General features: G+C 47.8%; 1 protein-coding gene across 10 annotated transcripts in view; it reads right to left on the reverse strand.

The window, feature by feature from the left end:
- IL31RA (interleukin 31 receptor A) overlaps positions 1–13,380 on the reverse strand; it is a 96,867-nt gene that overhangs the window by 32,681 nt on the left and 50,806 nt on the right. For all 10 annotated transcript variants that reach the window (XM_073236201.1, XM_073236202.1, XM_037022339.2 and 7 more), the window contains 2 exons: positions 13,007–13,086; positions 1,773–1,989 (listed from right to left, as the gene is read on the reverse strand). In XM_073236201.1, coding sequence (XP_073092302.1) covers positions 1,773–1,989; positions 13,007–13,086 — 297 coding nt within the window. The remainder of the gene's footprint in view (positions 1–1,772; positions 1,990–13,006; positions 13,087–13,380) is intronic.

Genomic DNA, 13,380 nt, shown 5'->3' on the forward strand with positions numbered 1-13,380 from the left:
CCTCTCCCCAAGTGTGGCTCAACATGCTTAAGAAGGAAGCTCGGCTTTAGCTTGAGGTAGCTCTTGCACCCTGAGCCCATGTGGCACTGCACCAGGCCCGAGTACCTCAATGCTTAATCACAGCTTTCTTTAAGAAGCTCATGGTGCAAGAGGGTTGAGAAAAAGGGTCCAAACCCTTTGTACCAAGCGGTCCCAACGCCAGCCAGAGGATGCGAGGCAAAGCACTGCAAGAGGTCTTGGACCCCTCTGAGAGGCATGCCTGACTGCATAGGGGTAGATGCCCAGAACCCCTCTCCAAAAAGGGGGCATCAAGAAGTATGATGGAGGTCAGGCCTCTGTCTCCGCCTCTGCTGGCAAGTTCCGCCTTGAGCTTCTGTTAGACAAAAAAGGGGGAGATGTTGGCAGCCGTGCTCAGAAAATAGCGCCCCATGCAGGGCAGCCGGAAGGCCCCGAACTTCCTAATGACAAATCATCCCACACCACTAAACTACATGCTAATTGCGCCTTGGCATAAGGACCAATGAGACCCACCAAATGGTTATGCTAATAAGGCATATGGAGCCGCACCAACCAGGTCAGAGCATGAGAACTATATAAGCAAGCCTCTCCTTCCCCTCTGTGTCCTGCCCAACTCATTTGTTTCACAAAGAGCTGAAGAATAAAGCTTTCTGCAGAAGAATCCTGCTGTTGTTGCATGCTGTTCTTGCCGGCGAGGACAGGGCACGCGACATATATATATAGAAGTTCTAAAATGAGGTAAGGGAAGAAGCGGGTTAAGTTTAAGAAGAGACAGAAGGGAACATAAGCAGGCAAGTCTAGAACTAGTAGTGTAAATGCCTGAACAGGTCCAGATCAAAGCAAACAGCTGGCAAACTGGAGAATGCATTCCCTAACTGTGATGTGCGTCAACAAATAGTTACCAAGTGCCTTTGCCGTGGCAACTCCTCCGTACCAATTCTAGGTGTTGGAAGTGAAGAAGGGGGTGAGGAAGATAAGGCAGAGAGGAGGAGGAAAAGAAAGAGAAGAGAAAAAGAGTAAAAAATCTTTGCCTTCATAGAATGTGCATCCATGAAGAGAGAGAGGTAATAAATAAAATAAATGAGAAAATATTAAATGAGGAATAGTAAGGTTTTTTTTGAGAAAAATAAAGCAAGGAAGAGGAAATCCATTGCCTATAAGTCCTTGAATAAGAACCAAAGATATTTTGTTCCAAAACAGAATATGAAATATGTGTTTGCCTGGGAACAGTAAATTGTGACAAACTACTTAATGAAAGTAGAATGAGAAGTGAATTGGCAAGTGTAAGTGTAAGACATAGTCCTAACTTGGCAGCCAGTTGGAAGGGGAACAAGGAAGAAAATGGGAGGGTGAGCAAAACCAAGGCTGGGACATGGTCAGTGCCCTGAGGCGAAGGTCTCAGGAGAGGCTTCAGTCACTACGGTGGGAGCGGCAGATGTGACAGTTTTATATGGCTCAACCTGGCTACATTTTATTTAGACCAACACAAGCTGCATGTACAACTTCTAGGCTTATTACTTGGCATCACATGATTTTTGAAGTCTCTGATTTTTCAACACAGGCTTTGTTCCAAAGGAACTTTATTTCAAGGAGCTCACCAGTTACCAGGAGATTTTGCTCTCCCCAGCATAACCTAAAAAGTACCCACTTTATTTTCATTTTGACTCAAGAGAAACAGCAACCTGTAAGAGAACAGGGACTACTCCTTGGCAGTTGGATGAAGCCAGGCATCTAAGAACTTTCACTGTACTTACAGTTTTCACCAAAAGCTGGAATCCTTAGAGTGGCTACTGGAGACTCCCCGAGAGAATTGTAAGAAACTGCAGACACCCAATAGGTCTTGCTTCCCAGATACAGTTCAAGCTGCTGGTTCGTGGTGTTCACTGTCTCTGTGAGATTAGTGTTGTTTTCTGGAAAGTACCATATGTTATAGCCAAGTGATTTTTCCAGGATTGGAGCTCCTTTTGCCTTCTGAACTCAAAGGATACAAAATTCATTGCCAAAAAAAAAGAAAAAAGAAAGGCATTGAGACAGTGATTAATGGTGCAGATTGGGTGTGTAGGTTAATGTTATCTATTAGGTGCTAACCTACAATCAGGTAATTCATTCCTTCTGGGATGAATAACCTGTTTTGTGATGTTAACCCTTCAAGTGCCAGAAGAGGGGATTTGCTAAATGATTTTTTTTTCCCCTGTGGGCATAACTTAATTTATGTATCTGATTTAATTATTTTATTTTCAGTCCTTTTAAGCAATATTACACATTCTTTTTTTTTGGTATCATTAATATACAATTACATGAGCAACATTGTGGTTACTAGATTCCCCCCATTATCAAGTCCCCCCAACATACCCCATTAGAGTCACTGTCCATCAGCATAGTAAGATGCTATAGAGTCACTACTTGTCTTCTCTGTACTATACTGCCTTCCCTGTGCTAATTGTAATGCTCCTTTTTTCCCCCTTCTCCCTCCCTTCTCACCCATCCTCCCTGAAAGGAAAGGAGCGACACATAGCAGCAATTCACCGGAGAGTTCCGCTTTATTAGGGAAAGGTGCTGGGTTATATAGGAGGGGGCATGAATTGATTGAGGTGTCACTTCTACGGGGCTGGTGGCTGTTGGCTAGGTGCTGGGATTGGGAGGGGGGCGAGAGGTGATTGGGCTTCAGGTGGCGCCGGCGGGAACTGAGGACCCCGAAGAGAAGCCGGAAGTTTGCCATCTTACTGGTGGGGACCCTTCATTCCCCCCTTTCTCCTCTATGGGTTTGTGGACGTTGCTTTCTCTCTGGCTGCTTCCTGCTGAACAGGGGCGGAGAAGGGAGTGAGGGCTTGATGATTGGGAGGAAAGGGTTGATAGGACTCCCCACAGTAAGGACGAGTAGATGTGGACTTCTTCAGGTTGGAAATCAATGAAGGTTCCCTGTAACCATAGGTTGGCCAAGAGGATATGGGTGTCAGGAGCCAGGCGTCTGCGGCTATTGTTTCCAGGAACAGTTTCCAGTGGAGAGAGGGGTCCATCTCAGCGTGTGGTGAGGAGGTCACGTGAGGGTGAGGGATCTTCTGTGGCCAGAAGCTGGTAGTTCCTGAGTAAAAGCTGGTTGAAAGCTTGATTAGAGATTTTTCTGACTTGGGATTTGATGAACTTTATTATACAGGGTAAGAAGAGACAGGCGAGAAGAATGATTATTATGGGGCCTGCAATGGGCCAGAGCCAGGTGAGGAGCAGGTTTGTTAGTATTGACGAGAATGGGTTGGAATTGGAAGCAGAGTGGAGACTGGAGGCAAGGTCGGTGAGTTTGGTAATGTCAGTTTCTACAATGCCAGATTCGTTGATGTAATAGCAGCACTCTTCCCAGAGGAAGACACAGGGGCCGCCCTTCTCGGCTGTAAGCAGATCTAGGGCCCGCCGGTTTTGAAGGGTGACTTTAGCTAGCGAAGTGACCTGTCTTTGGAGAGAGGTTAGAGAATCGGCAGTGGATGTCAGGGCTCCCTCATGTTTGGCGTTGAGATCTCTAACTGCCTATAGAGAGTGACCCAAGGCTTCTCCCGAAAACCCTGCCCCAATGGCTGAGGTGATCAAAGAGCTACTGACCATGATGGGAAGGAAAGCAGCTCTTTTTGTGCGTGAGGGCAAGGGAGGTTGGAGCTCAAGGAATTCTGCCATGCTGTAAAGTGTTAACTGTGGGATTAGGGTGACGAGAATGCAGGGTGTATCGGAGTTGAGAGGCAGTGAGTTGAAAAGACTGCTATTACACTAAAAGAAGTGTCCCGGTTGCATAAAAGTCTTAGAGCCGGAGGTAGGGGTGTAGATAGAGAGGCAGTGAAGTGCGCTGGAAGGGGGTGGAGTTGGGCCTACACAATGGTGGATGGTGAGATTATCTGCGTATTCTGGTTCACATAGGGGTATGTCTGCCAGGGGGCAGAGGGGTTGTCTTTCTGCATGGAAGGAGTAGTTGGAAATATTAAGGGGCACAGCGGCCAACAGTGGGCGCTGTAGTGATGCGCACAAGAAACAATTGGCTGTGTTAAGGGTGTGGTTGAGAAAGATGGTGGTGTCCTGAATGAGCTGTAATGAAGAGTAGGAGAAATGGGAAGAGGGGTGGGGATAAGAAGATGAAGAAGCACTATCAAGAGTTTGGATAATGACTTTTTCGGAATGTCTGCTATCTGATGCAACTTGAGAGATCTGGGAATGAGAGGGAACATACTTTCGAGAGATATGAAGGGTACTGTGGGGGGTCGAGGACCCCCCGTAGTAAACTGAGGCTGTGACTCTGGCAGCCCATCGAGAGTCCCAGGGATCTGGGATTGATAAGAAGAATGAGCCATTGGGATATTTCATGAAACGGTTGGAGGAGTAATACTGTGGGTACTGGAAGTCACCCATGTAGTGAATGGTGCAAGACTAGTAGGGACATCTCCTGTAGGTATCTGGCCATCGCCTGCAATAGGCTTGTTTTTGGTCATAGAGGAAGTAGCTGCTAGTGAACACTTCAGTGGAGGGAGGAAAGTGGAGGTGTAAAGGCTCAGAGCAGCTTTTCAGAGGGCAGTCTGGTGTGACAATGAGGGCAGTAACTTTTGTTTGATGCTGTGTGTAAGTCTGTCTGACTTTGAATCGCCATACAAAGGAGGCTGGGGTGGTGGGGAAGACAATAGGAATGAGGAAAAAAGCAAGAGAGCAGTAAAGGAGGAAAAAGTCATGATTCGGGTATGGATGGCAAAGGGGGTGAACAGGATTTTGGAGGAAAGAGGACAGTAAGGTCAGGAGTCTGGAGGGAGGGAGAGTCTGTAAACTTTTGTAGGTTAAGAGATCTTTTAGGTGATGTGGGGACAGAATGGTAAGGGGCGCTCTGAATGTCAGTTTATGAGCTTCTTTCTGCAAGAGCTGTCTAGCGGCTAATGCTCGTAGGCAGGGGGCCCATCCCTGAACTGTGGGGTCTAATTGCTTGGAGATATAAGCTACTGGGCCATAATATTGGCCTAGGACTCTTAGAGCTTGACTGGACCTCTCATGAATGTATAATGAGAAGGGCTTCGACAAATCAGGAAGATGGAGAGCTGGGGCTTCTACAAGGGCTTGACGGAGCTTAATGAAGGAGTGTCGGGGTGAGGAGGATAATGGTTTTTTAGGGGGGCTCTTGCTGAGGTTGTATAGGGGTCTTGCCAACAGGGTGCAGGGAGAAGTTAGGGATCTATGTTCTAAAATATCTAGCTAGGCTTAGAAAGGGCCTAGAAAGGAAAGGATTTTTGTCTTGGTTTTGGGAATGGGCAGGTCAGAGAGGAGCCATTTTCTGTCTAAGGTAATGGACTTTCTTTGTTGAGATAGAAGGAATCTGAGGTAAGTGATAGGAGGGGAAGAGATTTGAGCTTTGACGGGGGATACTCGGTAACTTCTGGAAGCTAGAAGGTTAAGTAGGGAGGCAGTGTCAAGTTGAGACTGTTCCCACGAGAGACTGCAGAGTAGAAGATTGTCTATGTATTATAAGGTGTACTTGGAGTGATCATGATGAAACTGTTTGAGGTCCTGAGCTAGGACCTGTCTAAAAATATGGGGACTATCTCGGAAGCTTTCTGGCAAAACTGACCAAGTGAGTTGTTTAGAATGTCTTGTGTATGGGTCCATCCAGGTGAAGATGAACAAATCTTGGGAGCAGGGGTCTAGAGGGATAGAAAAATGGGTCTTTGAGATCTAGGACTGAGAAGTGGGATGCTGAGGCTGTATGGATTTGGAACTAAGGGATGGATAGGGACAATGGCTATGTTGATGAGGCGAAGGTCTTGGACAAGGCGGCAAGATCCGTTGGTTTTTTTAACAGCTAATATGGGGGTATTAAATGGGGAGTGAGTGGGTCTGCTTGAATGATGGGTTGGAGGCCTATGAGGGCTGAAGTGGTTAGGGGGTATTGGGCCTGACAGATATACTGAGAGGGGTCACATAATTTGATAGAGGCAGGGGGACATAGGGCCACGGAGGGGCTTGTAATGTCCCAAACTTTGGGATTTACAGGGTGTATGAGGGCAGAACTGGAGCTTTCATTGGGTAGAGGGGGGTCGTCGGCTATGAGGGCCATCAGAAAGGGAGTACTGGGGGCTGTGGGAGTGGATATAGTTATGGAAACGTGGAGGAGGGAAAGGATGTCTCGTCCTAGTAAAGGGATGGGACACTGGGGCATAACCAGGAAGGAGTGGGAGAAAGGTATGGGATTGTCTTGGATTGTGCATAAAAGGGTGGGTGGGGGGTTTAATGGGAAAATCTGTTTACCTCCTACTCGGACTATAGGAGTAATGGCTGGCGTGGTAGGGCCCCGGTATTCTCACAAGACTGACAAGGTGGCTCCTGTATCTAGGAGGAAGGAGATGGGGTGACCGTCTACTGTTAAAGTAACCCTGGGCTCCTGTTTGGTGATGGAAATGGTCGGGTGAGAAGCCCCCGGGCTCCATCAATCTTATTCTGCCAGCCCCACTACGGCGGGCTTAGGATGGGGGTTGTTCGTCCAGCCTCCCCTTCGGGTGGTTGGGCAATCAGACCCCCAGTGGCCCTTTTTGTGGCATCTGGGGCATGGGGTGGTAGGAGATCTGGGGGAGGGGCACGCCCTTGACCAATGTCCCTCTTTTCTGCACTTGAAACAAGCTCTTGGGGGGGCTTGTTTGTAGAGGGGCGCCCAGGTTGTGGTTTTATCAGCTGGGCCAACATCTGGAAATTGGCCTGATCAGTCTTTTGTTTACGGCATTCTTTCTTCTCCTCCCGCTTATGGAAGACTTTAAAGGTCACTGTTAGGATCTCAGTCTGTGGGGTAGCGGGGCCCTGTTCTAACTTTTTGAGTTTAGCTTTAATGTCGGGGTAGCCTTGAGCTAGGAAGTATGTCATAAGGACATGTCTTCCTTCAGGTGTTTCTGGGTCCAGGCTGGTATACTGTAATAGGGCTTGAGTGAGTCTGTCTAAGAACTCGGAGGGGATTTCATCTCTCTTTTGAATTATGTCTTGGAGCTTTTGAAAATTGACTACTTTACAAGCTGCCCTTTTTCAGACCTGCTATTAAGCAGGAGGCAAAAATATCTCGAGAGCGGAGACTCATGGTGGTGTTATAATTTCAGTGTGGGTCTTGTTCGGGGACAGCAGTGGGGCCAGGGGAATAGGTGGGGTCAGTCCTGTGGGTTTCAGTAGCCTGCATTTGGGCGAAGTCCTAAACTCGTCTACGCTCTTCAGGGAGGAGAGTATTGGCCAGGAGCATGAAAATGTCATGATGTGTGAGGCTGTAAGACTGGAGGGTGTATTGAAACTCCCTAATGTATGTCATGGGATCAGTGGAAAAGGAACTTAGGCATTTCTCTAGTTGGGCTAAATCTCTTAAGGAGAAAGGGATGCGAACGCGCACGCTGCCTTCGGATCCTGCTACCTCCCGGAGGGGGGCGATAATTTTGGGAGGCTCTCGGGACTGAGTCTGAGGGGGACTGAAGGGTTCTGGCTCAGTCTGTGGGGGAGTGACGCGGTCTAGCCGTGCCTAGTCGAGCAGGTCCTGAAGTGCAGAAGGGGGGCAAAGAAAATAAAGAAAGATAGAATCGGATCCACATGTTGCCAGCTAGCAGCCCAGCTGCTTACTTCTGCCGCTCTAGTTGGGCTTGAACTCATGACTCTGAATTAAGAGTCCCATGCTCTACTGAGCTACAGCAGGGCTCCAGTTAATTGCTTATGGAATGCGTTGTTTTCTATTCCTGCCACATCGGCAAGTGGGGGAAGGGCATAGCTAGAAGCAGGGGCGGCGTTTCTACACATCTTCAAGGTCTCCCTATTTTCAGAGTGAGGAGTCTTGGCAAGATATGTTTTTGTGGACAGATAACTTCTAAGGACTGCACCGGTTGTTCTCTAGCTTGTGCTTTCCCATGCTGCGTTCAGACATGGGGGGAGGTGCTTTCCCATTCTCTCTACAAACATGTGAGAAGACAAAGGCGGTCCCTAACGGGAGAAACAGGTGATGAGGGCAAAGATGGAGGAGGCCCCTGGGACCTAGTTAAAGGGGGGCTGAAAGGCTCAGGCTTAATCTGCAGGTAATGAAGGTGGAGGAGGTGAGATGGGGGAGGAGATGGTTGGGGAGGAAGGGAGAAGGGCTGTTGTAGGAGAAGAAGGGGAAGGGAGTGAATGGGAGGCTTCTGCGGGGGCGGCGGCTTGCAGGCTAGGAGAACTTGGGAGGGGGCGGGGAGAGGAGGAGGCGGAAAGCTTCGATATAGGGAATCTCCTTCCATTTTTTCAGGCGCTGGCAGTAGTTAAAAAGATCGAGAGTGATGTTAGGATCAAGAGTTCCCCCTGCAGGCCATTGGTTTTTATTGTCTAGGGGGTATGTCAGCCAATCTTGGGAGCAATATTTACGGAGAAGTTTTGATTTTATATCAGGCATCAGGGAGAAGGTAGCCAGATGCTTAAGCAGGCATTCAAGAGGTGAACTTTCAGGGAGGGATGAGGAGGCTCCCATGGCTAAAGGATAGAGAAGGAGACAAACAGGGGAAGACGAACGGAGATCCTCGGACTGGAAGCAGACCACAAGGAGACAAAGGGCGTCCCCGATGATCCTTGGTGGTCTGCGGAAACTCGTATACGAGTCGGAATTTCTTGGAAAGTGTGGGTCGTCACCCAGACTTCCCTAAGAAGGCAGAGTGCCGGAGTCTCGAGGTACCTAGCGCTAGGCATTTTCGGCGGACGGAACAGAAGGAGGAGGGGGGAAAAGGGAGCAATCTTATCCACAAAGGAGTCACCTCGTTTATGGCTGTTGGAGGGGGGTGCCTGAGAGTCAGCCACAGCCGTGAAGGCCTGAGGCGGGGATTTATGACTGTCGGAGGAGGGGCCTGAGTGTCCGCCGCAGCCGTAAAGGCTTGAGGCGGGGATTTATGGCTGTTTGGGGAGGGGCCTGAGGGTCCGCCGCAGCCGTGAAGGCCTGAGGCGGGGAGAGTTCCCTCCTCATCCCCGAGAGTCAGGGCCTTGCCGGACGATCACGGTCAATGGCACTGCGATAGCTCGGGGAAGAGTGGCCCACCCCGGGGAAATTTTGCTTAAAAACTTTCAGCACTGATGGAAGGGATGGTGAATGCGTTTGACTGTCGGAGGAGGGGCCTGAGCGTCTGCCGCAGCCGTAAAGGCTTGAGGCGGGGATTTATGGCTTTTGGAGGAGGGGCCTGAGGGTCCGCCGCAGCCGTCAAGGCCTGAGGCGGGGAGCGTTCCCTCCTCATCCCCGAGCGTCAGGGCCTTGCCGGACGATCACGGTCAATGGCACTGCGATAGCTCGGGGAAGAGTGGCCCACTCCTGGGGGAAAACTTACCTAAAGGCCAGAGAGGAGTGGTGAGTGTGATGAGCCAGCGCCGGAAAAAGAGGACGAGGGGAAGCTGCTGCTGGTGTCAGGGGAAGACGGGGCCCAGTTGGGGTGTCCCGTCTCCCGGGTTTCGGCACCAATGAAAGGAAAGGAGCGACACATAGCAGCAATTCACCGGAGAGTTCCGCTTTATTAGGGAAAGGTGCTGGGTTATATAAGAGGGGGCATGAATTGATTGAGGTGTCACTTCTACGGGGCTGGTGGCTGTTGGCTAGGTGCTGGGATTGGGAGGGGGGCGAGAGGTGATTGGGCTTCAGGTGGCACCGGCGGGAACTGAGGACCCCGAAGAGAAGCCGGAAGTTTGCCATCTTACTGGTGGGGACCCTTCACTCCCCAGTCCCTTTCCCTTTGGTAACTGTTAGTCCATTCTTGGGTTCTGTGATTCTGCTGCTGTTTTGTTCCTTCAGTTTTTTCATTTCCTTATACTCCACATATGAGTGAAATCATTTGGTACTTGTTTTTCTCTGTCTGGCTTATTTCACTGAGCATAATGCCCTCTAGCTCCATCCATGTTGTTGCAAATGTTAGAATTTGTTTTATTCTTACGGCTGAATAATATTCCATTGTGTATATTTACCACATCTTCTTTATCCATTTGTCTACTGATGGACACTAAGGTTGCTTCCATTTCTTGGCTATTGTAAATAGTGCTGCAAAAACATAGGCGTGCATATGTCTTTTTCAAACTGGGCTCCTGCATTCTTAGGGTAAATTCCTAGGAGTGGAATTCCTGGGTCAAATGGTATTTCTATTTTTAGTTTTTTGAGAAACCTCCACACTGCTTTCCACAATGGTTGAACTAATTTACATTCCCACCAGCAGTGTTGGAAGGTTCCCCTTTATCCAAATCCTCACCAACATTTGTTGTTGTTTGTCTTTTGGATGGTGGCCATCCTTACTGGTGTGAGGTGATATCTCATTGTGGTTTTAATTTGCATTTCTCTGATGATTAGTGATATGAAGCATCTTTTCATGTGCCTGTTTGCCATCTGAATTTCTTCTTTGGATAAGTATCTGTTCAGTTCCTCTGCCCATTTTTTAATTGGCTTATTTGCTTTTTGTTTGTTGAGGTGCATAAGCTCTTTGTATATTTTGGATGTCAACCCCTTATTGGATATGTCATTTATGAATATATTCTCCCATACTATAGGATGTCTTTTTGTTCTACTGATAGTGTCCTCTGCTGTACAGTAGGTTTTTAGTTTGATATTGTCCCACTTGTTCATTTTTGCTTTTGTTTCCCTTGCCCATGGAGATATGTTCATGAAGAATTTGTTCATGTTTATATTCAAGAGAGTTTTGCCTATGTTTTCTTCTAAGAGTTTTATGGTTTCATGACTTACATTGAGGTCTTTGATCCACTTCGAGTTTACTTTTGTGTATGGAGTTAGGCAGTAATCTAATTTCATTCTCTTACATGTAGCTGTCCAGTTTTGCCAACACCAGCTGTTGAAAAGGCTGTCATTTCCCCATCGTATATCCATGGCTCCTTTATTGTATATTAATTGAACATATATGCTTGGGTTAATATCTGGACTCTCTATTCTGTTCCACTGGTCTGTGGGTCTGTTCTTGTGCCAATACCAAATTGTCTTGATTACTGTAGCTTTGTAATAGAGCTTGAAGTTGGGAAATGAGATCCCCCTGCTTTATTCTTCCTTCTCAGGATTGCTTTGGCTATTCGGGGTCTTTTGTGGTTCCATATGAATTTTACAACTATTTGTTCCAGTTCATTGATAAATAATCTCTTGGTATCAACCCTTAACATAAGTCTAATTCCATGAGGCTAACCTAAGAGAATTCCCAGGTCAACATAAACAAGTCACCCCCATTTCCTTTTGGCTGTATCTTTCTCTCTGTTCCACATGGGCAGAGGAAGGTAAACTAAGAAGCTGAGAAAACCTCTGAGCCAGTCTCAAGTCTGTTCTGGTCCTGGGTCATCTCTTGCCTGGAAGCCTCCCTTGCCTTTTATCTCCACCCCCCCTCCCCCCACACCCACTCCAACTCCATGCAGGGCCTGGACCAGGCACCCCGGTGCCCCAGCCAAGAGACTAAAACATTCGGGGCTGCCCTACTCATCTCCAACCCTTGGTAAGAAGTCTAAGGTGACCCCAGAGGCTCCAAACCAAACTGCATGAACCTGAGCTCACTAATCAGATGTTTTTCCTAGGGATCAGCATACTGAGTATTTCCCAGAAATTATAGGGTTTTCCAGTTGCTCACTTTCTGTTACTGGTAACACACATAGATGCAGCAGAATGACTGAATGTAGGGTCAGAGAGGACTTTACAAGACACTTTGTCCCATTGCCCTCTCAGTTCAGGAATTTCCACCACAGCTCCCATAATATAAAAAGGTCGGCTAGAATGTTCCTAATGATGGGTGCCTTTTAGCTGTTAAAACAACTTCCTCTTTTTTTAACAACAGCTTTATTGAAATATAATTCACATGCCATAAAATTCACTCTTTTAAATCGTACAATTCAGTAGCTTTAAGTATATTCATGTCACTACTACCTAATTTTAATCCATTCTTATTAACCAATTCTAGTTCTTAGATAACTCTCCTATTAAGGAAAAAAGGAAGAGCGGTCCCCAGGGGAGGCGGAGGGGGCGGAGGGCACTGAGGTCCATCCTGCCTGCTCCACAGGTTGGCATTTGGGTATACGCCATTATTTACTTTCCTTTCCCCAGAACGCATTGACAGGGTCGTTTGTTTCCACACTTGATGACTGAGAAGAAAACCAGCACCATCTGGGACTGACTCTCAGAGATCTCCCGGCTCTGCTGGTTGTGTCTCCCTGGTCAGCTGCCTCTGCAGCCTGAGGGTGTCCCATGGCCCTGGGGGTGGGAAGGGAGGGGAGGGAGGCCCAAGATGCTCTCGCCCTGCAGCAACTGGGGGCGGAGTGTCCTTAGTCAAAGCAGGGCCATTTCTGCATTTTCAAAAGGATTTTCAACTGGCCTGGACTTCAGCAAGTATGAGATAACATGCTATTTCCTGGTAATTTTAGAGATACAGTACAGAGTTTTGGCATCTCCCTGCTCTCCTCCCTCTCTTCTCCCCCCGACCCCATCTTTTCTCTCCTGTTTCCTGGTTGGTTTTCTTTCTCTCTTTGCCCCTGTCCTTTCCTGTTCATTCCCCCTCCCCTCCTTCTCTGTCCTTTCTCTTACCTTCTCCTTCATTCCTCGCTCCTAGGGCTCCGGCCTAGACGGACCGTTGGCCCCCTGGTGGTGCCCCTGTACCCCACCATCCCAGTATTCCAAGGGGCACTGGTGCATATATGCATATATGTTTGCCATGATCTGAGTACACTCTAGTGAGCCGACCCCACATCAGTGCTCTTATCCAGGGGTGATTTTCTCTAAAAGGTCAAGGTGCCTCCAGCACTTGTACTTTTGTACCTGTCCCAAATGTTAATGTTTCAGATCAAAGAGGTGTTCAGGGTCTGTAATGTACATTCAGGCCATCCACAAGGTAGCCTATAAGAGGTTTTCTTTTTTAGCTGGGAAACCATTGTGAGATTTGGGACATCATAAAGTCTCTAAGAAAGGAAATTCAGGAGGTAAAAGTTCAAGAATCACAGTTCTTGGATGTGGGTTTAAAAAAGTAAATCCCAGAATGAGGGTTACCTTCCATAACAGCTGCACTGGCCTTTTTCCATCTGCCTCAGCTGGTCTCAGGACTCTCCACAGATCCAGGCCGTGCGGAGCTGGAAGGAACAAGAGTGAGGTGCTCAGTTCAGACACAAGGGAGGCACAGCAAGAGACGATGAAATTAGCTGGTCTGCTTGTTAGGAAATGCAATTGGGAGGATTTGCTTGAAAAAGTCAGGAGAAGCAAGGTGGAGAGCAAAGGGATGGCAGCACTGTGACCACCTATGAGGGCGTCATTTTGTGGCCAAAAGATTACAATCAACCAAAGGTAAAAAATAAAACTGCTCTTGGATTTGATGACTTAATGTAAGGTCAAAGAAAAGTACAATAGACCCTATCGTAATATAATTC

The sequence above is a fragment of the Manis javanica genome, chromosome 1 (genome assembly GCF_040802235.1).
Source record: "Manis javanica isolate MJ-LG chromosome 1, MJ_LKY, whole genome shotgun sequence".
Classification (NCBI taxonomy): domain Eukaryota; kingdom Metazoa; phylum Chordata; class Mammalia; order Pholidota; family Manidae; genus Manis; species Manis javanica.